Source organism: Drosophila pseudoobscura, chromosome 3 (genome assembly GCF_009870125.1).
Source record: "Drosophila pseudoobscura strain MV-25-SWS-2005 chromosome 3, UCI_Dpse_MV25, whole genome shotgun sequence".
Lineage (NCBI taxonomy): Eukaryota > Metazoa > Arthropoda > Insecta > Diptera > Drosophilidae > Drosophila > Drosophila pseudoobscura.
The window spans coordinates 7,876,137-7,902,029 of NC_046680.1; the positions used below are offsets into that span (position 1 = coordinate 7,876,137).

General features: G+C 42.8%; 3 protein-coding genes across 12 annotated transcripts in view; 1 reads left to right on the forward strand and 2 right to left on the reverse strand.

Moving 5' to 3' along the window:
• Positions 1 to 11,069, reverse strand: part of LOC4803848 (cyclic nucleotide-gated channel rod photoreceptor subunit alpha) — a 57,867-nt gene extending 46,798 nt beyond the window's left edge. For 8 of the 10 annotated variants that reach the window (XM_033377801.1, XM_033377800.1, XM_033377799.1 and 5 more), the window contains exon 1: positions 9,208 to 11,069. The gene's annotated coding sequence lies outside the window, so the exon portion shown is untranslated. Of the gene's footprint in view, positions 1 to 4,255; positions 4,438 to 9,207 lie in introns of all 10 variants that reach the window. The other 2 variants (XM_033377795.1, XM_033377794.1) reach the window with 2 other exon arrangements.
• Positions 11,070 to 15,485: 4,416 nt separating this feature from the next.
• CycB (Cyclin B) lies at positions 15,486 to 18,566 on the forward strand. Its single transcript, XM_001360466.4, has 5 exons — positions 15,486 to 15,770; positions 16,134 to 16,279; positions 16,346 to 16,605; positions 16,657 to 17,549; positions 17,611 to 18,566. Exons 1-5 carry the CDS (start codon positions 15,738 to 15,740, stop codon positions 17,905 to 17,907), a joined length of 1,629 nt encoding a protein of 542 aa, XP_001360503.4. The 5' UTR covers positions 15,486 to 15,737; the 3' UTR covers positions 17,908 to 18,566.
• A 1,605-nt stretch (positions 18,567 to 20,171) lies between these two features.
• On the reverse strand, positions 20,172 to 23,283 carry blw (ATP synthase subunit alpha blw, mitochondrial). Its single transcript, XM_001360467.4, has 4 exons — positions 23,126 to 23,283; positions 21,867 to 22,447; positions 21,000 to 21,801; positions 20,172 to 20,940 (listed from the first exon to the last, which is right to left on the reverse strand). Exons 1-4 carry the CDS (start codon positions 23,189 to 23,191, stop codon positions 20,731 to 20,733), a joined length of 1,659 nt encoding a protein of 552 aa, XP_001360504.1. The 5' UTR covers positions 23,192 to 23,283; the 3' UTR covers positions 20,172 to 20,730.
• Between the last annotated feature and the right edge of the window lie 2,610 nt (positions 23,284 to 25,893).

Below are 25,893 nucleotides of genomic sequence, written 5' to 3' on the forward strand. Positions count from 1 at the left end.
TTCCTACTGCTCTTGGCCCCCACGCCGCTGCTGGGGCTGCTGCGGCTGCTGTTGCCGCTGACCAATGGACCATGTAATTTTTTGGCAAGCATCCTTTGGAGTTTTTTTTTTTTTGGAAGGGGGAATGAGGCTACTCTGCTGCTGCGGCCTTTGGCCCCTTTTTGTCTGACGATTGCTTTTCCATGTTACCTTTCCACCCACATGATGAATGTGCGATGGGCTCGTGACCGGGTCCAGCCTCAACTCATCTTTTTTTGGTCAAATAAACTTGGCAAATATGCCGCGGCGGCCTTAGTTTGAAGCCAAAGCACGCGCCGATTGACATCATTAAGCTGGGGCCAAAGGGACGCCAAAAGGGGTAGAGCCACTAAATCATGTTTTGCCCAACAAAAAATATGACAACAAAAAAGTGAATGCACAGCCAAATGAATGGCCCACAAGGGATCCACGGGTAGCAGCACATGAGTATATTATATAGTACGATAGGAGAATGTAAAGGGTTTTGATTTATGCAAAATAGTTTAATTTCGGGATGCGATAACAAAAGAGTTGACCCGGAAAATGTACCCATTTAAGGGACACTCGATATAGTTCGATAAAACCGATGCACAATAAAATGGCATATACAAAAAAGACGCTATACATGTACATAAGAATCTCCTTATTGTACTGTTTTCGGTTCCCTCTCTCTCTCTCTGACTCTTGACGTGTATATGTAGATCGATGTGCTGTGCCATAATGTTCAAAGTTGGGTTCTTTTATCGGTTACTCTCCGTTCTTACTGTCACTGAGATCCATGTTCCTAGATTCTGCGACTTCCTCTACTTTGGCTCGAGGATATACCAATGTGAACAGGAGTAGCAACCAAAACAATCCATAGCCGGCTCCAGATGCTTAAGTACCTACATCCATTTCTCTGAATAGATCTATAAACAAGGAAGGAGACAGGCCGTAAAGTTGATAAACCAAAACCCCAAAGCGTCGCCTGCACACATCGTTTCTGTCTGGTTTCGCACATGTGCTTCCCTACGAAATGTGCTGCTGTTTGCGAGACTTCTCGCCTTGTTTGCACATGGTTATTGATAGTGCTTCAATCTGAGGAAATAATAAATAAATGAGCCTAACGTCACGGCTCATGTCGTTCGGTTGCCTTCCTACGTCTGCAACCTCTCCTCCCGACTCTCCTCTCCTCTTCAGTCTTTTCTTCTTTCCCTTAAGTACACGCACATATACTCATATGCATACATATACATATACAGAGGCATTCACTCACGAGATTTTCTCCTCCTTCTCCTGCTCCAGCTACTGTTTTTCATTCGCATTTTCTTTGACGCTCCTTCCCTTCAGTTTCTCAATTTCCCACAGAGCTGCCAACATTTTTCACATCTTTCTCGCTCTCTGTCTTGCTCTCTCTCCCCTTTGTGTGTCCGTGTGTGTTTTGTGTGACGTATACGCAACGTATGGTACATTTTTTTAAATGGCCGCCAGCACAGTACAGCAGGCCTCCTGCAACTGACAGGACACACTGCCTATGACGACTGCTGCCAGAGGCCAACATTTTCTTCAGTTATTTAGCGTGCCTCCCAGCGGTCTACCATCCCGCAGCCGCCTCCTTCTACTGCACCTTTTCACAAATAGCAAATTGTTTTTCCTCTGACTCCTCCCTCGGCTACGCCTATGACTCTGCCTATATGTAGCATTTGTATGTACATATATGTATAAATGTACATACATATATCCCCTCTGACATCTCAATTGGTAGACACTGCAGTGCAGTTTGTATCGGGGCTTACAAGTTTTCTTATTGCAATGGAAATTAACATTTTTCCACTGCAATATACACCCTTACATTCGCACAGGGAACAGGAAACAGGAAGCAAGAAGAGGCACAAATTTCCTCACATATGAGGGACATGCGAGGCTTCCCGCACTTGTGAAATATTTCATTGACATTGCGTATACGCCCTGACGTCCGTCCGTGCTGTCATTAAGTAATCTGTTTGACTCGATGCTTCTGCGTGGCTCTGCTCTCTGCTTTTGGCGGTTCCACCTGCCCGTAAAATGCATTAATCAACTGTCTGGCAATTTACTCCACACAAAAACACACACACACACACAAAGATACAAATTAAGAGCCGTCGAAAAATGCCAGCAGCCATGTAGGCACACATCCACACATCCACATCAGAGTTATGTTATATGCGGAACCGTTCCAATATATGTGTACATATAATACTTTATACGAATTTGTATGTATCTGTAGTATAATTTCATGACGTTCTTTATGTACAACGTTTTAAGAGTTCGAAATTGAGAACTGAAAGAAGCCAAAGGTTATATATGCAATTTATCTTTCCCATGAACTGAAATGCTGGATCGAAAGGGCAGGGGCCACCGGCTATTATTAGGGCACTGTATTAAATTACTTAGGAGTCTTTTGCCAGAAGCCAGATTTTTGCTTCTTTGAATTTCAAGGCAAAATGCTTATTAACTCGTGTGGGTGTTTGCTTTTAAAGCATTTCCGTTTGGCTCCATTTCATCTTTGACTCTTTGACAGTTGGAAAAGCATTGAATCGTGTGGAAACTCTGGCAAAACATGAACATATAACCATGAGACGACACTCTGCTGGTAAAAACGGGACAATTTTTTGACATTTTAATATTTGCAACCTTTTAAATATTCCAGACATATGTAATGCCTCAGTGTACCCATCCAACCCCATTCCGATCCCAAGCTCGGCTCAGCTCTCTCCCACGCTGCCGTCTACCCCACTTAGCTGTGGCTGTCATTGCTTTTAAAAAGTTTATGACACTTTTCCGTTTTTTGGCATTTTCATGCGTACACTCGAATTCACATACATACATATGTATGTATGAATATGTAGATAGTATATTACAAAACGCATATCGGGGGCGTCAGAGGCATCAGTGTTTGAGTTGAAGTTTGGAGTAAGGTCAAGTTTTTGGGGATCTTTCATTCTATATTTATCTGCACTGCCTGCCAATCACAGTCATGTGTATGTGTGCGTGTGTGTGTGCCGGATTGGCTATCTCTCGTTGGCTTTTAAGGTTATTTTCTATTCCATTCCAGCTGCTGCTGCCGCTGCTGCTGCTGCTACTTTTATGCTTTCTCCCACTTCATTGACGGTGTCGAAGTCGATGTCGTTGCCGTCGCATTGCACATAAAACATTTTTATTGCTCATTTAGATATTTATGCGCAGTTTTATTATAATGAAAATTGTGCGTATGCGTGCGGTTTTTATTGTGATTGCATTGAGGCCAAGAGCGCAGAGAGAAGGAGAGACCGCACACACACACACATAGCACAGTGTAATGTGCGTCACAGTTGGAGAGTTAGAGAAGCAGAGTGATAGAGAAAAAGAGATAGATAAAGAGAGAGTTGTGTTCTTTATCTACATCTGTTCTGCCGAGTGTTTGTTCAAAATTTCAACTGCACGTTTTTTGATTTGCCATCTCTTCCTTCCTCGCCCTCTCTCTTTCGGTTTCGCGGGGGGCTCAATTTAACGCAGCTTTTGCTTTTGCATTTTATGCGTTTTCCTTTTTTTACGAGCCTCACGTCGACCACAAACACACAAACACACACACACACACATGGACACATGGGGCAAACAAATTCAAATGGCAAATGTCGCAAACGGAGTCGCGATCCAAGCTGATAAGTGCCCGCAAAAAGAGGCAACAAAATTGTTTTGTTGTTGCATTGCTTTCCAAAACGGAAGTTGGGGCTCCATTTAATTGGAATATTTATGTGTGTGTGAGAGAGAATTAATGACCCAAACGAGCCTTGGAATACTGTCATTAATTAATGTGGCTGGCAAATAACTTTTGCCCTGGGATATTTATTGATGGGTTTTCTTGCAGTTCAAGTTTTATGATATGTGCGTGGTTTTGCACGCCATTCAATTAAATTATCCAATTGTTTATCAGCTAAAAGGCAATGCAAACACACCGAATCCTACTCTTACACATTTCCATGTCCATGTACTCCACTATACAGATCCCTACGGCAGACAACCAACAATAATAATTATATATCAATTAAAGGCGTATTTACATATTGCCTTTTGTCACAATGCAGATACACAGATATATGTAAATCCAATCCATATCCGCATGTTTGTGTGTGTGTGTGTGTGTGTGTTTGTGGGTGTGTTGTGGTTCCCTTGGGTCGCATGAAAGCAATTTCAAACAATTCGAAAACTGATTGACGGGCAAACTATCGTTGACACTCACCTCAAAGCCTCGCTCTCCGCCTTCTCTGGCTCTGGCTCTGGCTGTGGCTCAGCCTCAGCCTCAGCCACGGCCTCGTTCTCTCGGCCCTTTCCACTCAAATCCCAGAAACGATAGTGATTCCCATTTGAGGACATGCCTGTGCATGTCTCTTGGCATGCCTGTGCCTGTGCCAGTGCCAGTGCCTGCCGAAAGACAAGATTGAGCAAATATTGCGGTAAGTTCAATTTCCACATCCACGAAACTCAGTGCATGGTGGTGAACGGTTGCAGAATGCAGAATTCAGTTGCGAATTTAGTCTAAACTGTGTTTGAGGAACCGCAAAGCCTCGCCACACAAGAATTCCCATGTGTAACTAAAATTATGAATTATATTTGACGGATACCTTCAGAGAGAGAGAGAAACCCTAGAGACTCCTAATTAAGGGGAAAAACAGAAAATATAATCTCCTTTTGAGGAATTTCTGTGCTCAAGCGGAATTCATATTTTAAAAGTATAAGTTAACTTCTCTTAGATATGTTTAAATTGGTTTGAAATTCAGATTATTTATGGTCTATGTATATGTATGTACATATGTACATCTAATGTATATCTAATGAGCAGAGCTTTATAAACTTTCTGGCGGAATAAGCGCTTTTTATAGCTATGCACTCATGTATAGCATATACAAAGTTTAGATTCAGTGTTACAAATTTCCAGGAAAACCTATTAGCGGGTTTCCCCCGTTCCATATACGTACGTACTGTCTGTGTGTATCTACGCGGGTGTAGTCTGTGGCACGCATATTTGACCACGTTCTATCATCGACATCTGGAGTCATCTCTGTAGATCTGTGGCCCAATCATTTGATGCCAATTTCATCTCCAGCACACACAACATGCACACAGAGCTCAATGCAATATTTCCCCTCATTCTGGGGGGCTCTAACCAATCTCTGGCCACTGCCACGCACTGCCTACACACATATTTCGGTCCATTAGGCTCGTCTGTGGGTCTGTTGGCCAACGAGTCCCCCATGAGTCTTGGTGTCGCTTGTTTCGCTCCTTTCGGCTAATGCGGCCGCTGGGCAGTCAACTGTTTTGCTTCTGTCTTTCTCTCTCTCTGTGCATCTCTTTCTCTTTCTAGAATGTAGTTAGTTCTGTTGATTCTGCCCTTTGGCTAACAACAGAATGTTGTTTACTTTGCATATTAAAACCAAATGAGAATACAGACGCAGGGTCCCAACACAAGAACGAAAGGAGTGCCGTTTTGAAGTTCGAAACTATTGATACACTTTCCAAAGATAGAATAAATATCTTTGAAATTTCATAGAATGTGTGGGAGATGTGTAGAACAGAGGTTAGGAGAGATACAATATCAGATCTGACATGTGTCATTTCGCTTATTGTACAGCGAATCAATAACTTAGATGGAACTGGGGTATACAGAATCAAATAGTTTCCTTCATTAATCTTGAATAAATACACTTTATATCCTCTAATATCGTAGATGCTTCATTTCCTGTTCAAAGTCCAAGTACCCTCCTCTGGAAGGGTACCACAACAGGGCATTGTTGTGATCTCTGAAACGGAGGAGAGCATGCAGCGGCATGGAGAGGCATGGAATGGACGCTGGGTCTGTAAAAGGGGTGGCACTTATAAGGCTACTTTTTCATTTTGTGACGCCTCCTCCCCCCCCCTCCCACTTAAACTTTAATTAATTATATACAGTTTGTTTGTGAAATTAAAAATTGTTGACTTTCACAGAATCGCAAAATGATGACGAGGACGATGGTGGATGATGGAGCCCTCGCCCGAATGGAAGGTGGGTTGCCTTTGTGCCTGTAGTGGTAGAGAGAGCTTTAATTAGGGAGCCAAAAGCCTATACAGTAGGAATCGAAGGACGATCTGATGAGTGAGTCGAGCGGGAGGAGGGCGGAAGAGTGGGAAATGCTGTTACTGTTCCGTAAGAGGCTTAAAGTTCGCAAAATGGAAGGTAAAATGTGTTGGCAAAATGTGAAAATGCTTTCGAGTGTGACGTCCAATAAGAATTAGTGGCCAGCATCCTCCTCCAGAAGGATGCGGCAGGCTGTCCTGTCGTGTATTGCCGATTTTTCGACTTTTTTTTTGCTTTATTTTTGTTGGGCCGTTAGTGCCATTGATTGACAGGCAAAATGCGGACACGTTGTCAGGTCGCAGGCAGCAGGACCCAGGCTGGTAACGACATGAAGCAAGTATTTTTCGGTATGCAGGCCGCCCACGGGCTCCATGGCTCCACATCCTTCATGCACGCTAATTGAAGCACGTCGTTACAACCACAGAGGCAGTGGCAAAGGCAGTGGAAGTGGACGTAGAATCAGTGGCATGGGAACAGTGGTAGTGGCAGGGGCGGTGGCAGTAGAAGACTCTGTCGAAGAAATGCACTTAATTGGACTCCTACGAAGGGCTGCAGTAGCACCTACGGACTACCGAAGTGCGTACCGATACCTTCTCCAACGATTAATTAGTGGCCCCAGCGAAGAGCTACGCTCTGGCCGCTTGAGGAGAGATATCTCCAGAGAGGTAATTGACCTTCCATCTTACCGCTGAAGTTCGACCCCAACGCCCACTTTAAAGCCTTTTAACCAATCTTCCTGTCAATTTTCTTGTTTAATAGCGTGGAAAAATCCGCCCATGGTGGCTTTTCCCCCATTTCTTGTCAAATTTAAGCGTAAAATTTCGCTACATGATTCTGATATTTCGACAGGTGTTGCTTTTCATAAGACAACCCCTTTCCTTGTTTTCCCGTAAGAGTTCCTCTGAACTTGTGTGGTGGAATGTCATTTAATGGTGCTCCCAGGTGGTAGCACCAAAGTATTCTCCATCCTCCGTCCACGCTATATCCTTCAAGCATTCCCGTGGTTGTTTTTCCATGGTATCTCGACTCTTCCTCGCTTCGTCTTACGCATAATTAGCGTCGGCGAAAGTAAACTTCTTAAGCTGCAGTTAAAAGCCATAAAACTTATGCGCATCGCTGGCTGTCATGTTAAATTCATAATTTCAATTTGAAATTGTTATTACAGCCGCCCATTCCCCATTCCTTGGCCCCCCCTCTCCACCTCTGTGGGGACGTTCTTCTCACGTTCTTCCTTGATTATTATTATTGACAGTCGCCGCTGCCGCTGCCGCCGCCGCCGCCGCTGCCGTCTCCGTGGCAGTCAGTCGCTGAGGCTGCTGATGTGGCCGTTGTTTTAGTTCTGTCTATCGCATACTCCCTGGCTCTCATTTTAGTCTCATAAATATGCAAATTAATCATTTGCGGAAATTTACATATTTAATAAGTTGCTTTAATTAAATGTTCACGCACGCATGCCTTGCAATCTTGCCCCCGAGAATCGGATGGAAATCAGTGGAATATCCTTTTATTCCACATTAATGACAACTCGCGTTAATTGTGCTTCGCTGCAGTTATATCTTCTACACACACACACACACACACGCCAGTTAGATCCCTTCTGCATCCTGTTCGACGAAAAGGAAAAGGCAAAGGAAAGTCGGGGAAAAGGGGAAACTTTTGGCTGGCAACTGTTTCGCGTATCTTAGGACACAGTCACGTTCTCATTCAACAGACAACACAGGCTTCAGAAACGGCAAAAAGAAAATCTTTTTTGTGTTCAACGAGAGAAATTTCCAAAAAAAAATAAAGAGAAAGAAAAAGAGAAAGAAAAGAGAAAATAAGCAAAGAAAAACGAGGCAAAAATTTATATTATATGCAAACTGTGAGGCGCAGCGTACATAAATTAACATTTTTATGCCCCGCTGCAATGGAGCAGAAAGGAGAGGATGGAGAGGATAGAGAGGATGTTTCGGCGGCCCAACCCAGGAGTAGTAGCATCCACAGAGCACCCGTTGGAGATGGGTATTTTTTCTAATGCCCGCATTATTTACGAGGCAACGTCCAGCCCGCCAACCGCCTCCCGCCCCCACTGTCCACGTCCCAAGCTGAGCACCCGGCCCATTCACCATTTCTTCATTTCATTTCATTTCATTTCGTTTCCATTTTCATTTCCCATTTCGTTTCGTTTCATTTCGCCTCGTCGCATTCTTTGGCATTTTCCTTTGACGCCACAAATAATTTTAATTGGTTTTCCCCTTAAGGGGAGCCCCCCTCACTCGCACACAGATGGTAATGACTTCTTATCTATATAGAGTGTATGCCACAGTGCGTGGCAGAATCATAAGACCAGAAAGAAAGGTCCAATCGCAATCCAAACTTTTCAACGTATCGATTGGGGAATACTTAAGCTCTTCGAACTTTTGTGTGTCCTTTTCCACACAGATAGAACCAACATTTGCTCAAAAGATACATATGCAAAACTTGGGACAGCTCTTTGGGCTCTTAGCTTTCGTGTGGATATAGTACACTATACATTATATTTTCATCTTCCAAGAGCTTCCCTTTCCAGTTTTATCTTAGAAACACACAGACCTCCTATCTAAGCTCTCAACACACACTTATTCCTATTATATGGCACTGTGTCTTAATTTTCTTCCTTCATCCAGATATATGCAACATTTTTTATTTATTCATTATATTAAAAGCACTGTAGCTTTATCAGCCCACAAAGGCTACAAGAATAGACACATTCATCATCCCAGTTGTTGTTCGACCATGCAACCCCTTTATGCATTTTGTTAAAGTTGCCCCTGTATCTCCAAGTGTTTGTTTTAGCCACAATTGCAATTTGATTTGAATAAAATTTGCATAAATTTGTGTGCGAGTATGGACATTATTTCATGTGTGTGTGTGTGTGCGTGTAACTCCTGGCAGGAAACTTGCCACATTTGGCTCTACCACAATTCCATGAATGAAATGATTGGACAACTGGGGTATTTGGGTTTCTGGGTTTTGGGCACGAAAATGCATTATATAATTAGCAAAAGTTGCAGGTAAACCTAAATTTATCATATATAATAGTAGTAACAGGATACTCTTACCTTTTCGCCTACAATTAACAAGTATTTCCCAGCTGTTTCTTTGCCTTAGTTTTCACTTGTGCTTTCCTTTCTTAGCTCTTTCTTTCTTAATCTTCTGCTCTTTCTCTTGGTTTAGTTAACCATTGTTTTTTAACTGTTGTTTTTGCTTACACACACAAACACACACACACATACACGTACACTTTCACAGATTCGGAGACACTCGCGCAACACGAGCACAGATACAGGCGGCTTCGGTGGCTGCGGCTGCTGCGGCGGGGACGTGCGTCAAACGTTTGGGGCACATATTTCGGATGGAGAATTCATTAGGCATGCGGGAATTTTAATTTCACTTGCTCACACACACGCACATAGTATGTGGCGACATATTTCTCAAGCATTTTTGCAACGGAATCGAGGCGACGGATGTGGGATGTGGGTTTCTCCTGCTGCTGGCGATGCTGTTGCTGTTGCTGTTGCTCCTTGTCCTGCTCCTGTTTCTGTTCCTGCGAGTCCTAGACATGCTTTTCGGTTTGTTTTTTTGGCGGCTCTGGCGTTGCTTTTCAATTTTCGTGTGGCGTTGACCTTGCCGCCCAAGTGGAAATAACTATGCCACACACGGCACACACACCACCCACCTCCACACACACGCACACACACGCTACTCACACAGTGAGGCTGAGCGCACGTTGACAGCTGTCAAAAATTGCGTGGAAAGGCTGGAGATTTTTTCAGCATTTTACAGCCTGCTGGTGGCAAGGAGGAGGAGGCGGTACAACACCGCGGCAGGACAGCAGGACCGTTGCCGGGGCCGGGGCCGACAGGAGCAGTACGACAATATAGGCCTCCAGAATTTCCATAACGCTCGAGGGGCGGTGAGGGGAGGGCGACTGGCAGCGGAGCTGAGCAGAGCCCTACGCGTTTAATGTTCAAGTCAAGTGCGAAGCTTATGCGCCCCGACACGTGCGCGTGAGTGCGTCGTCGTGTCGTCTCCAGCGGGGGTAGGACATTGAGCTGGGGGCTCAGGGTTGTTCCTTCTCTTTCTCGCCCGCACTCGGTGTTTTATTATTTCGTTCTTTCTATCCTCTTTGTGTGATGCTTTTCCCCCCTGCAAACACCACGAGATTCCTTCCTTTTGTTCTACTCCGCTCCGCCGCTGCGATGACAAATTTTTCGTTGTCTGTGTACAACAAAACAAAAAAAAAGGAGAAGGAAAACACGAGAGGAGAGTAGAGTGTAGAGGAGAGAATAGAATAGAAAAGAAGAGTTTGGTGGATAGAAGAGGAGAGGATGAGCGCTTTCCAGTTTTTTAACGGCCGCCGATATGATTTCTCACTTTCGTTTTCCTTTCGCTCTTTTGTACCGTTGCTGGAGGTATTTTTTTTTCGTTAGGATGTGTGGTTTCAAGAACTTTTTTTTATCGTTTGTCTGTTGTTCTCCGTGCTCTCCTTTTCTGTACCGCTCCGCTCAGTCGTTGTTGTTGCTTTGGTGTCGTCCCGTTTGCATAATAAATGTAAGCCGTTTGCGTTTTTCGCATCGGCGTCCGCGATGGATGCCACCGACCCGCATCCGTGTCGGCCTAAAACACACGTGGCAGAGGGGAGTTTCGATATTTCTGCGGATGCTGCTAATGCACGGTCCAGCCAGCCAGCCTATTCCGGCCAACAGCTGCTCACCAGCCGAAAATCCGGGCTGTGCGATTTGAAAATGTACCGAATTTTAAGTTTTCCACCCGAATTACCGATTGCGGTGCGTTGTTCGAACCCGAGATTCCGAATTCCGGATTCCGTCAGCTCGTCTCTCGCGCAATTCACTTGTTCATCGCACGGGACCACTTTTCCTACTCTCAGCCGCTTTTCATTTGGATTTTCCACCCGCAAGTTTATTCGAAGAGTCTGTGCAAAATCACTCAAAGCATCCCAACCAACGCCAGCCAGCAGCCGACGCGGCGCACAGTGGCGAATTCCGCCGTTTCAGCTTGCTAAATTAATAACTTCTTAACAAAAAAAGACATCTTCATGAAACAAACTGCATTTGAAAGAAAAATCTTTCAGAATGTAATCTGCTTAATTAAATTATGCTATAGTGTCTACAGTGCTTCACAATAATGGGTTAAAGTTCAACTTTTTTGCCGGTGCATATTTTCCTATGTAAAATGCTAAATAATTTTTGTTTTGTTTTATCGATAAAGTACTTTTAATATTGTTTTTTGCTATAAAAACTATTTTGTATTTCATTTTTAACTTAACATAATATTAAAAAATTTAATTAAAAAAATGTTTAGTTATTTATACAGTAATTTTGTTTTTCTCAAAGAATGTCGGTGATGAGCTTTTATCGCTTGTGTTTCTAAATCCTTGTTTCAATCCTGGTCAAAACGACAGGTAAAGGTAGAAATACTAGCCTGCATATTCATACGTAACCAACAACATAATTGAGGTAGCGCGAGATTGAAAATTATTCTAATATTGAGTGTACTTGAGCATATGGATTCATTAGTTGCTAACTTTTGAGCAGTTTTTCACCTTTGACTGCTCTTTACAAAAATATATCCCTAAATTTTCCCGAGATTTTGTTTGTATATGTTCCTTGAACTATTTATTACCTAAGTCTAAAAGCCCTTTCTGCGCTTCGGAGCCGTTTGGCTTCTATACCTATATACCTGTCACAACCTCGCACTAAAAACGGTTAAAACATGATTTTGTATGGGATTTAAGAGCTGTGATAGCCATTTCTCTGGAAAATTCTCTATTAGATGCGTATATTCATTGCATCCAAAGCGCTAAAAAAATCTCCGACTTTTGCCATCTCTTTTCGTCGAAATCGCCACTGTGCGGCGCGCCGTGCCAAGATCCAGTTGGAAATTTGAGTGTGAAAACGCAAACGCACTCAAGAGCGCGAGCTTTGGCTGCCGTGTTGGAGAACATTATTGAGATATTGAAGAAAACATTATAAAAGCTCATCTGAAACGGGAAAGTTTACTCTCTCACTCTCTCTCGGCTTCTTGGCTCAGATTCGTTTCGGTTTCTCTTGGGGAAAACACATTAAAACAGGAAAATATTATATTCCTAGAGACGGAAAGTAAGGAAAATTAGTTCGAAAATTCGAACTTAGAGCTTTTACAATACCAAATTTTATTTCTGTGGCTGAAGTAGCCGTAAAATAAGGGACTGAAATGAGATCATTCAAAATTTTATTTTATTGAAATATTTCGTAGATTTCTCTGCAATACGATTTACACAATAATTAAATTTAACATGTTTGGTGCGCTAATTTTGGCCAATTTAAAAAACAGCAGTTTTGCTCTTTTTTAATTTCGATAAATTTGATAAGCACGGTTCGATTATTGCTACCGCTTACCTATCAATAGATGGCGCTCATGTATGTAGAATACTCGATGGAGATGCGCGCCAAAGAACCATGGTTTAAATCTTATAGAAAACACCCAACAATTCCTAATAACGAAACATTTATTATTATTTTTGATTTTTATTGAATAATTCTTATTTTTTTGTTTTTATTTGTATAATTTTTATTATAATTGTTATTCTTGATTTTGATTGAATAATGATTATTTCTGACTTTTATTGCTTGTGTTTTTTTGATGTTTGTCCCTATTTTCAACCTATTTCAACGATATTGTACAGTTCATCGTCTCTCTACAAAGACCAAGAATAGGTAAAAGGATATAAATACAAGATAATAATCAGATGCAAGAATATGTCTAAAACATATAAATTTGAGAAGAGGTCTTTATAAATTTCGATTATCTTCATATAAAATTAACGAAATAGGGTATAAAAAATACATGCATTATGTCTTTAAATACCAGCAACACTGCGCCATTTTTTTGTTGCTGAACTATTTTGTTTAGGCCTTGTTTTAGCCAAAATCAAATTAAAGCAAGGACTAAAAACTGGCCAGTCAAGTAGAAAATTGATTCATTAAACGTATTAAATTATGTGGGCATGGCTAAATATTCTACATAGCTTGTAATATTCGACGGAATATGAAAAACGAGGAATATGTATAGTAGAACTGGATTTCGTCAGTATATTTACGGAATATTTTGAAAATGAGACGGTATATTTTGAAATATTTCTGTGGGACGGTATATTTTAACGATGAGTCCGCGGTCACACTGCTGTCGATAGTGGGCACCATCGATAGTAGACGATAGGTTTTCGAAAAACATCGACAGTGCAATAGATAGTTCTCCACCTCTAGTTCAAAAAACATCGCAGACATTTAATATTAATTTAATTTTCAATGTTATAAAGAAATCCAATAAATGCAAGTATTTCGAATAGGCCAATCATGTATAGAATTGATTCACCAATCGTACAAAATTGAGTGGGCATGGCTAAATGTTCTATATAGCTAATGATATTCGACGGAAGATCAAAATTGAGCAATATGGTTGCAAATCCTTGATTGAGAACGATTAACCTAGTATAAGCCAAGGGGGTATTTAAATTTTCCACCAAAAATAATGAAAATTTAATAGTTTTAGCGCAGTTTAGGTGGAGTTTGTGGTGTTTTTTGCAAGTTAAAGGGAAGGATAGGATGGATCTACAAGAAGAATTTACAATCGTTCATAGTTTTCGCCATTTACCTCAAGTAGTTGAACTATTTAAATAAAGGGCGCTGAAGTGGGATAAGATCGTAAAATAGAACTTGAATTCGTCAGTATATTTACGGTATGTTTTTAAAATCATACGGTATTTTTTGGTTTATTTCTGAGGGTCAGCCGGTATATTTTAAAATAAATTCCGTTCCGCTTATCGCACGAAAACATCGATAAGCGGAGACTCCTTATATCGATATTCCCAGACCCAAGTAGCACTTGCATAGCCTTTCAAATTCAAATGATGTCAATTTTCAATGTTATATAGAAATCCAAAAAATGCAAGTATTTCGAATAGGCCAATCATGTATAGAATTGATTCATTAATCGTACAAAACTGAGTGGGCATGGCTAAATGTTCTATATAGCTAATAATATTTGACGGAACATTAAAATTAAGCAGTATGGTTGCCAATCCTTGGTGGAGAACGATTAACCTATTATAAGCCAAGGGGATATTTAAATTTTCCACCGAAAATAATGAAAATTTAATAATTTTAGCGCAGTTCAGGTGGAGTTCGTTAGGTTTTTTTGCAAGTTAAGGGGAAGGATAGGATGGATCTACAAGAAGAATTTACAATCGTTCATAGTTTTCGCCATTTACCTCAAGTAGCTGAATTATTTAAATAGAGGGGGCATAAGTGGGATAAGTTCGGCTTTTCATCATACGAGACGGTATATTGTAGTTGAAGAGCATAAACAGCAATTGCCGTAGCAAGACAACAAATCAAGTATTTAAAACAAACCAATCTTGTAGAAAATTGATTCCTTGATCGGATAAAATAATGTGGGCACGGCTAAATATTCTATATAGCTTGTAATATTCGACGGAATATGAAAAACGAGTAATGTGTAAAATATACCTTGAATTCGACAGTATATTTACGGTATGTTTTTATATTCATACGGTATTTTTTGGTATATTTCTGAGGGTCAGCCGGTATATTTAAAAATAAATTCCGTTCCGCTTATCGCACGAAAACATCGATAAGCTTAAACTCTTTATATCGATATTTCCAGACCCAAGTAGCACTTGCATAGCCTTTCAAATTCAAATGATGTTAATTTTCAATGTTATATAGAAATCCAATAAATGCAAGTATTTCGAATATGCCAATCATGTATAGAATTGATTCATCAATCGTATAAAATTAAGTGGGCATGGCTAAATGTTCTATATAGCTAATGATATTCGACGGAAGATCAAAATTGAGCAATATGGTTGCAAATCCTTGATTGAGAACGATTAACCTAGTATAAGCCAAGGGGGTATTTAAATTTTCCACCAAAAATAATGAAAATTTAATAGTTTTAGCGCAGTTTAGGTGGAGTTTGTGGTGTTTTTTGCAAGTTAAAGGGAAGGATAGGATGGATCTACAAGAAGAATTTACAATCGTTCATAGTTTTCGCCATTTACCTCAAGTAGTTGAACTATTTAAATAAAGGGCGCTGAAGTGGGATAAGATCGTAAAATAGAACTTGAATTCGTCAGTATATTTACGGTATGTTTTTAAAATCATACGGTATTTTTTGGTATATTTCTGAGGGTCAGCCGGTATATTTTAAAATAAATTCCGTTCCGCTTATCGCACGAAAACATCGATAAGCTTAAACTCTTTATATCGATATTCCCAGACCCAAGTAGCACTTGCATGGCCTTTCAAATTCAAACTGCAATCTTCGCTTCGCATCGTGCGGCAGAGCCCGACTCTTGACAAAAAAAAATCAGAAACTTAGTCACTTTCGACTTAACAATTGTAAATTATATTATCAAATAATTTAAAATCGCTCACATATAAGTCGGTGACTGAAAAACAATTTGCGTTTCGAATTCAAATCGACGCGCTAACAAGACCAAGGAAAAGATAACTAAAGCGTCGCTTCGTGTGTGTTAATTGTATATTTGTTTAAAAACCCAGTCAAAATGGTCGGCACATTGAAAATGCGCGGGGATGAGGTAAGTTTTCTAATGTTTAATAATTTTCATAGCGACATGATAGAAAAGGGCCGATCGCGGCGCAGGGACGCCATTGCTGCATCGGCAGAAGGGAATGAGGGAATAGAGTGCGTGAGAGAGTGGGAAGAGTGGAAGAGAGAGAGAGAGAGGGTGAGAATGTTCCGTTTGTCAATCTCTTTGTTGTTTTTTCCATGCCAGCCGCGGGTGCATTTTGGCGCACTTTTACAATTGCGGTACTTTTACCGCTTATCACTCTCTACTATTACCCACTAAATCTCGGAGCATTACGGTTCTTTGCAAAAATGGCCGCCGGCCATTGCCATTTAATGTATTTTAGTAAATGGATATAAATTGTTTTTGTAGAATGCCTCGGAAAATATAAACCAGGTCCAACTTAAGAAATTGACAGTGCCTTCAAATGAGGCAACCACAAAACGTGCTGCTTTGGGCGATCTGCAGAACCGCGGGTTGAACCGCGCCATTGCCGCCAAAGATGTGGCCCAGAAAGAGTAAGTGCAGCTCCCATTCCAGTGCAACCGCTTGCTTATTGCGGACCGCTTCGATTCTCCTTGCAGATTGAAAGAATCGAAGCTGCCGAATGTGTTGCGCAACGCCAAGGCCCGCGTGGACACGCACTGGAAGAAGCAGCCAGTGGGTGCCAGCAATGTCAACGGTGCCGTGCTGGCCAAGCCCACTGAGGGTGGAGTGGCGGCACTGCTGCGCGCCAACTCTGTACGCACCCATACCGCCCCCTCGGGTGTTCTGCTCACCCGTCAGGTCTCGGCCAGCACCCTGATCCGTGGCGATAAGGCGGCCGCTGAGGCGACCAGCAAGCGTAAGTTTCGATTGCAAATCAAGTCCAAGACCATATCCCAATCCCAAACAGTTACAGTCAAGCCAAAGTCGGAGACCGGCTCCAGCGATCAGGTCAATGCGCCTGAGCCCACATTGCGTCGCGAGGACAGCAATCTGTCCAAGAAATCCCTGACCAAGCTGCGGGCTGCAATGGGCAAACCAGTGATGGGTGTGGCCGGTCTGAGGAAGGAGCCTGTGGCCGTGCTCAAGAAAGAGCCGTCTGTGGTCATCAAGAAGGATGTCGTCGGTCCGGTCCGGAGCGAAAGCACCGATAGGGGTGCCATACTGAAGCCATCGACAACCATTCAGCCTTCAATGTCCTTGTCCAGCAAGCGATTGGCCGGCATCGAAGACATCGATGCCCACGACAAGGATAACCTCGTGCTCGTTTCAGAGTATGTCAACGATATCTACGACTATCTGTACAAGCTGGAGATCGAGCAGCCGATTCACAACGATCACTTGGCCGGGCAGAAGGAGGTCTCCCACAAGATGCGCGCAGTGCTGATCGACTGGATCAACGAGGTGCACTTGCAATTCCATCTGGCTGCCGAGACCTTCCAGCTGGCCGTGGCCATCATCGATCGCTATCTGCAGGTGGTCAAGAATACGAAGCGCAGCAATCTGCAGCTGGTGGGCGTGACGGCCCTCTTCATCGCCACCAAATACGAGGAGCTCTTCCCGCCAGCCATTAACGACTTTGTCTTCATCACCGATGACACCTACTCGGCCCGGGAGATCCGCATGATGGAGCTGCAGATCTTCAAGGCCATCGATTGTAATCTGTCGCGTCCGCTCCCGATTCATTTCCTTCGGCGCTACTCAAAGGCCGCTGGGGCAGAGGATGAGCACCATGCCATGTCCAAGTATTTTGTGGAATTGGCTTCGGTCGACTACGATTTGGCTAGCTATAAGCCGTCAGAGGTGGGTTCGGCACACAGACTTCAATCATGTAATGTCATAATGTTTTCCATGCTTCTTTCAGATTGCTGCAGCCTCGCTGTTTCTGTCGCTCCACTTGCTCAATGGCAACTACCGTGCCAGCACTGGCTTCAACGACAAGCACTGGACACCGACGCTGGCCTACTACTCTCGCTACACGGCCACGCACTTGAGGCCCATCACTCGACAGATCGCCAAGTTGGCTCGCGATGCACCACAGGCCAAGCTGAAGGCCATCCACAACAAGTACCAGGGCAACAAGTTCCAAAAGATCGCGCTCAGAACCGAGCTGAGCGGCCCCCTGATGGACTCCATTGTGGGCCAGAGCCTGAAGAAGTAGTCTGGGCCCACTTCACATCCCCTCACAAATGCCCCCAAATATTTAGTTTAGTTTAATTTGTTTTCATTTTTAAATTTTTAGCGTATTCCCATATTTTCGTTCGTTTGGACGTTTCGTGTTCGTTATAAGTTTGTGTAATACCAGAAGTCCATGTCGCCTACATTTATAATAATCGTAGAAAATCAGGGTCCCTCTGCTGTGCGTCCCGCGTTTGTGTCATGGCCGCCCCGATGCGATCAACGACAAAGGCATTCTTCACTTGATTATGGTTCGGTTCCTCCAACTCGAGCGGCTGCTTCAGCCCCTTGGCTAGGTGGCCGCTGAGTGGGAGGGATCTTGAACCGAAACTGGAACTCCTGCTCCTCCCCCTAAGGGCACACCTCTAGAGTGAGAGAGAGTGGACGAGCACAAACCGCAATACACAATACACAAGGACACTGAGAGCCAGGTGTGTGAGTGGGCAACGAGTACATTTGCTGGCTGAACATATCGGCGTTGTCTCTCAAAGTACATATACCATCTAATATATTATACCCATGCGATAGACTATTTTTATGATTCAATTTGTATTAGAGTTTAAATTTGATTGGAAATTGTGTTCGTTCAATGCATTAAGAATAAATCCAAAAAATTGTGCAAAAATATTATATTCTTCCAAATCCTGAGCTGAGAGTTTATAATCTAGGCATAATAGATGTAATGGATTTCGCACATCTAACAAATTATTTAATTGCATAATTTAAGCAAGGAATAACACAATTCTTTCCAGCGAATGTCGTGGCAAATAAAGTTTTGTATTGTATAATTTTAAAAAGTACGAAATTTTTGGACCTTTTCTTGACATATGTATGTATGTATCCTCAATCTCCGAGGCCGGCAGCGGCAGCTGATTCCAACTGTGAGAACGAAATCTCAGGCAGGCGCTAGACAGACCCTTTCCATTGTCCTGGCTTATCAATGCTGCTGAACACACAGAGGTGGAAAAGGTCACCTTCCCGATCACAGGTCAGTTTTTCGTCTTCTGCTTTCCCTTCCTTCTGCCAACCGCTTCATTTCTCATTTCGTTTCTTTTCCATTATGCTGCTGTGTCGTTCCATTGGAAACGGTAATTGCCCAAGCACATTGCTCGCACGTGTCTCTGTGTGTGTTTGCGTGTGTGTGCGGGGTGTCACTGTGTGCATGGGTCTCTTCATTCGTCGCTTCCAGACCGAACCGTTGTTCCGTGCCCATACCATTCCGTTCTCCACTTTCTGGATTTGCTGTGCGCCTGTTCGAAATTTAAGTTTGACGGTTTTATGGCTCTCATTAATTTCGACACTTTTACGGTCAAACAAATGCAATAAAAAGAAAGTAGACCCCGTCTGGCCGAGGGGGGCGGAGCACACAAGTACAAAGGAGAAGAGATATATAAAAAAAGAGCGGAAGAGAGGAGTGTGTAGGCCCGCCAGAGTAATGTATTTGTTTTGCCATTTGTTTGGCTCTGACTCTGCCTCCGCTCATATTTTATTTTGGATGCCATGCCACCGCCGTGTCATAAAAACTCCAATTCGTATAATTTGGGGGTTCGTTTCAGTTTCTGGACGGGCACAGGCGCTTAGGTTTCCTTGCTCTCGTTTCTGGGTCGCTGGTTGAGAAATATGCAGAGCATGAACCACCACTGAACCACTGGAACAGCTCCTGACAGTTGCTGCCTCAGGTAACATACGCGGGGTGGCCTGGGGTCAGGTCAGAGGGAGGTTATGCAAAAGACGGAACATCTTTCGACAGGGGAAGAGCAGCTGCTGATGGATCAGCTGAGAGCGAAGTCTCAGCTTAAGTAGTCCATAGTACTTATAATCTTTATGTTATTATATCGTCTCATATTATTGGCTTGACAAAAGATTTCGTGGAACATTTAGATAATAAGAATATTCCGAATTCTAGACTTTTGATCAAGCTGAACAAAAGGACTAATACCAAGGACTTTTGGAAACACTATTTAATATCTTCCACCAAACTTGTATAAAACTCTCATAAGAATACATATAAATAAATAGCCTTAATTTTCAGGTCCTGTATTCTTTGATACTCATACGCAAAGAGCATAGGAATATATTATTACCGCCCTCTACTTATTCTTATTATTAAGAGAATCTCTTTGAGATCTTCTTGTCTGTGGCAAAATTCAAATAAAGACTACATTGCTCTTTTTTGGCTACGAACAATACCAATCAAAAGGTGTAAATCTTCAAAGAATGAAATGAATATAGCTCCTTTGATAGTTCTTCGTTTAAAGTATAATTTAGTATCGTTTTTATTTCATCATCGTTTCACAATCATCCACAGACAGTATTCGACTATTCTCGATTACAATATTTAAAATATTGATTACACAATTTTTTAGGGTAGAAGAACAATGCAGGATTATCATTATCTTATGGTTGGAAGAACCACACGGATGTCGCTGAAATTCGAAACTGGATCCGTCCATTCCGTGCCCCGTCCGCCGCCTTCCGCCTGCTCTCCCTCTCTCCCAAGATTTGTGGCATTTTGTGGCGCTGGGCGACGTGTCGGGGCACGGAGCTGGCTGGAAACGCAGGAAAACATGAATGCGCAAAAGGGTTTTCTTTTGTTTTGTATAATTTGGTTTATCTTAAGTTGTAGTGTAGGCTTCTTTATGATGTTATTCTTGATTATTAGATCTGCGCGCGGCAATGGGCAGTAATGAAATTGTTAGGGGACTTTCGACTTAGACAATATTCTACTTTATTGATCTTGCTTTTAGGGTAATCTCTCCGCCGCATCTAAGATGTTAAACCGCGCGGTTGACTGATGTTACAATTTCTAACCCTGGAAGGTGGCCAAGAACTTGGAAACAATATCCTTCAGCTTGGCATCGGTGGCCTCAGAGATAGCGCCCTCCTTGGCAATGGTGTCGAGCAGACCCTGCTCGCTGGTCTTCATGAGCTGCAAGAACTCCTTCTCGAAGTTGGTGATCTTGCCGGGGTCCATCTTGTCCAAGTAACCACGCACGCCGCAGTAGATGACAGCAACCTTGAGTGGAAGAAGAGATTAGAGACACATCGCAGAGGGTGCATCAATAGGCTACGCACCTGATCCTCAATGGCCATGGGCACGTACTGTCCCTGCTTGAGCAGCTCGGTCAGACGCACACCACGGTTGAGCAGCTGCTGGGTGGAGGCATCCAAATCAGAACCGAACTGGGCGAAGGCAGCGACCTCACGGTACTGAGCCAACTCCAGCTTCATGGAGCCGGCAACCTGCTTCATGGCCTTGGTCTGGGCAGCGGAGCCGACACGGGAGACAGAGAGACCGACGTTGATGGCGGGACGGATACCCTTGTAGAACAACTCGGTTTCCAAGAAGATCTGGCCGTCAGTGATCGAAATGACGTTGGTTGGAATGTAGGCGGACACATCACCGGCCTGGGTCTCAATAACGGGCAGGGCAGTCAGGGATCCACCTCCCATGGCGGGGGACATCTTGGCGGCACGCTCCAAGAGACGGGAGTGAAGGTAGAACACATCACCGGGGTAGGCCTCACGACCTGGGGGACGACGCAGCAGCAGAGACATCTGACGGTAGGCGACGGCATGCTTGGACAAATCGTCGTAGATGATCAGAGCGTGCTTTCCCTTGTCGCGGAAGAACTCGCCCATGGCGCAACCGGAGTAGGGAGCCAGATACTGCAGGGGAGCGGCATCCGAAGCGGTGGCAGACACAATAATGGTGTACTTCATGGCGCCGGCGTCAGTCAGACGCTTTAGCATCTGAGCGACAGTGGAACGCTTCTGGCCAATGGCAACGTAGATGCAGTACAGCTTCTTGGACTCCTCCTGGGCGTCGTTGAAACGCTTCTGGTTGATGATGGTATCAATGGCCAGAGCAGTCTTTCTGCAAGAGCGGTCGGGTTACAGAGTCAGTTGGAGAAACTGTGGGTAGAGCTCTTCACCACTTACCCAGTCTGCCTGTCGCCGATGATCAGCTCACGCTGGCCACGACCGATGGGCACCAGAGAGTCCACAGCCTTGATTCCGGTCTGCATGGGCTCGCGCACAGACACACGGGGAATGATGCCGGGGGCCTTGATGCCGACACGGAAGCGGTCCTTGGTGTCGATGGCGCCCAGGCCGTCGATGGCGTTACCCAGAGCGTCGACAACGCGACCCAGCAGCTCATAACCGACTGGGACATCGACAATGGCGCCAGTACGCTTGACAATATCGCCCTGCTTGATCAGCTTGTCGTTACCGAAGACGACCACACCGACATTGTCGGCCTCCAAGTTGAGGGACATGCCCTTCAAACCGGAGGAGAACTCCACCATCTCATCGGCCTGCACGTTGTTCAGGCCATAGACACGAGCGATACCGTCACCAATGCTCAGCACACGACCGGTTTCCTCCAGATCGGCCTTGGGCGAAATGCCCAGGATTCTCTCCTCCAGGACGGAAGAGATTTCCGCGCTGCGCTGTGTGCTGGCAACATGGAACTTACGGGCAGCGAGAGTGGAAGCTGGGTACGCAACCTTGCAGGCAATCTGGAAGAGAATAGCAATCGAATCGAGTTCCGGAATTACTAACAATTTCGCTTATGTAAGGCAAGTGTGTGCGGAGGGAATGTGCCGTAGTTGAGTAACCACTACACGAGGGACACCAGCTTTTCATCTGCTTTGTGGTTTTTTACCCACGAATAATAGGTTCACGAAACTCTACGGCTTTTTTTTTTTACCAATTCTAGTCTCCGCACACCCCCTCATGCACTCAACTGCTGGCTCGACACTTGCTGCCTTGCACATAACCTCACACTTTTGGGTACTGCCAACGAGCCGATGGCGAAGCCGACATACCCAAAATTATGTAATATTTCTACACAACAAATGCACCTTGCGCGTTTCTAGTCACAATTACTATGCGATTAGCTACCAAATTGCAATTTCAAGTTCCTAGACATCTTAGCGATAGTTATGTAACAGAGGAGCCACCATCCGGCCGTTTACGATTTTTGCCGAATTGCGTAACACAAATTCTTGGCCAAAACGCTGAAAAACCAAGCAATCCGCTGGCCGCTACTGGGGAGTCTCCTCCAACCATGCTTTATAATCCATTTCTACTTAGGCTGCACTTTTTCTTTGCCAATTCTCTCGGCAATTGGGTGGGATTATGTATAACTTCTATATGCAAATTTTTCACAGTGGTTGTTTTTCAGTTTTTAATACCTGTGCGGCCGACTTGGGCAAGGTGCGCGCGACCGACGACGCCAAGCGTGCAGAAATCATCGACATTTTCTATACTTTTTAACTCTTTTGCCGCAGAAAATAATTAAATAATTCCCACACCAACTCCTCTCGTCGTAGACTTTTTCAATAGTGATGTAAGAAAAACATCGATGCATCGAGCATCGATGTTTTTCTGCCGATGTTCACTGATGTTTTCCGATGTTTTTGCTGCTACCGATGTTGAGTGATGTATCGATGTTTTGCAAAACATCGGTAGTTTAATTTCATATTTGACTTAAAATGAATCAAATTTACTATAGATGGTATACATTTGTTTAAATATGAAACTGCGAACGGCGTTAACATCATTCGAAGGCAACCCGTTGTGTGTTTGGGAAGTGTACTGTTCAGTCACAGACATATACCTTATTAACATTACAGAATATACAGTACAATCTCATACACAAATACTCATAAATACAATTGGCCATGTCACTTCATGTCAATGAATATGACGACACGAAAATTACATTAGCAACTAAGAGCACCAAAAAGGGTGAAGCAGTAAACTATTTACTCTATTGCTGCCAAGTACCTAAGTAAATGCACTGAAATGTAACCCCCGCACAGAGTAAGTGTACCCTATCTAAAAATACACTCACATGGAGCCTGTGCGTTCCATCCCATACAATAAGAGTACCACTGCTAGCTATATAAGGAGATCCATTTGTTCAATAAAACTCATTATCAGAAACAGTACCACAACTCCCTGTCACTAATTTTCCCATCGCAATCATCAGGTCCTGATTTCGCGGTCATACATCGATGCATCGAAGAATAAATCCGATGTATCAATCCAACATCGATGTTTGATTTTGACAACATCGATGGACAACAAATTTACATCACTAATTTGGTGTAGAGGGACACTATCGATGGTAAGACACTATCGCGCTACTAAATATCGACGGTTCAATGTTTCGATAGTGGGCGATAGTGGGAAGCACAGAACAACCGTGCAAGCGTCTTAGCCCACTAAAGCCCCCTGTATTTAAATAGTTCAACTACTTGAGGTAAATGGCGGAAAATATTACTGATTGTAAATTCTTCTTGAGGATTCATGCCATTTCTACTATAAACTTAAAAAAAACCACGATATTTTTCAGCTGAACTGCGCTAAAATGATTAAATTTTCATTATTTTCAGTGGAAAATTGAAATACCCCCTTGGCTTGTAATAGGTTAATCGTTCTCCGTCAGGATTGGAAACCATATTCCTCATATTCTTTGTTCTGTTGAATAAAACTACCTATATGGAACATTTAGCCATGCCCACTCAATTTTATACGATTGATTAATAAATTTTCTACAAGATTGGATACTTTTTAATCCTTGCTTTTATTGTATTTATTGTAAAAAAAGGTTTTAACGAAAAAGTTCAACAAAGAAAGAGTCGCAATGTTGCTGGTATTTGAAGACATGATGCGTGTATAGGCATTTGTGCACCCTATTTTGTTAATTTTATATGTAGATCAAACGCAATTTATTAAGACCTTTTATCAAATTGATATGTTTTTGACTTATTCATGTGTATTATTAGTATCTTGTATCGATCCTCATACCTACTAAGCCTTGGAAGACAAACGTATTTACAATTCTATAACATCCACTTCCCCCAGGGTATGTGTGCATGGAATTAGCAACATGTTTGTGTATGGAATGAGACTCATTGTTGCAATAGCGAAACTGCGGCGAATCGGGTATTGTCTATATTTCAAGCTATAGATGCCCACATAGCTTTATCCCATAGATAAATGCATTTTCTACAAGATTGCTTCTTTTAATTACCTTAATGTATTTTATTTTGACCAAAAAACGGTTTTCAAGTAAATGTTGCCGCAACAGTGTGTATGGAATGTGCAACATTGTGTATGGAACGAGACTCATTGTTGCTAAAGCGAATTTGCGGCGAACTGCGGCGAACTGCGGCGAATTCAAATTCAATTCAAAAAACGACCAAATCTTTGTTCCGTTGAATAATACTATCTATATAGAACATTTAGCCATGCCCACTTAATTTTATACGATTGGTGAATCAATTCTATACATGATTGGCCTATTCGAAATACTTGCATTTGTTGGATTTCTATAAAACATTGAAAATTATATTAATAATTGACAAAAATACCATTTAGCACTAAAAAACACCACATGGGAGCGCGGCGAAAACCAGTTTCTACAGTATATACGGTCTCACTTGAAAAATATACCGAGTGGTGCGCGCCAAATCGAACTTTTTTGAATGTGAGGGACAATTACTTAAATGTTGTCAACCGAGCCTTTATCTATGCCCACATAATTTTATACGATTAATGAATCAATTTTCTACTTAACTGGCTAGTTTTTAGTCCTTGCTTTTATTGTATTTTGACTAAACAAGGTTTAAGCAAAATAGTTCAACAAAAAAACAGTTGCAATGTTGCTGGTAAATTAGCAACATTTGTGTATAGAATGAGACTCACTGTTGCAAAAGCGAAACTGCGGCGAATCGCTATATAGATTTGCCCACTTAGCTTTATCGCATAGATAAATATATTTTTTACAAGATTGCTTCTTTAAATTGCTTGTAAGTATTTTATTTTGACCAAAAAACGGTTTTCAAATAAATGTTGCCGCAACATTGTGTATGGAATGGGACTCATTGTTGCTAAAACGAACTGCGGCGAATTCAAATTCGATTCAAAAAACGACCAATTCCTCATATTCTTT

Coding starts and splice junctions, on each gene's coding strand:
- blw (XM_001360467.4), bottom strand. CDS start 23,191: ATGTCGATGATTTCTGCACGCTTGGCGTCGTCGGTCGCGCGCACCTTG. Junction 21,802..21,866: donor ATCGGCGACAGGCAGACTGG/GTAAGTGGTGAA, acceptor CCGCTCTTGCAG/AAAGACTGCTCTGGCCATTG. Junction 20,941..20,999: donor CCATGGCCATTGAGGATCAG/GTGCGTAGCCTA, acceptor CTTCCACTCAAG/GTTGCTGTCATCTACTGCGG.
- CycB (XM_001360466.4), top strand. CDS start 15,738: ATGGTCGGCACATTGAAAATGCGCGGGGATGAG. Junction 15,771..16,133: donor TGAAAATGCGCGGGGATGAG/GTAAGTTTTCTA, acceptor TTGTTTTTGTAG/AATGCCTCGGAAAATATAAA. Junction 17,550..17,610: donor CTAGCTATAAGCCGTCAGAG/GTGGGTTCGGCA, acceptor TGCTTCTTTCAG/ATTGCTGCAGCCTCGCTGTT.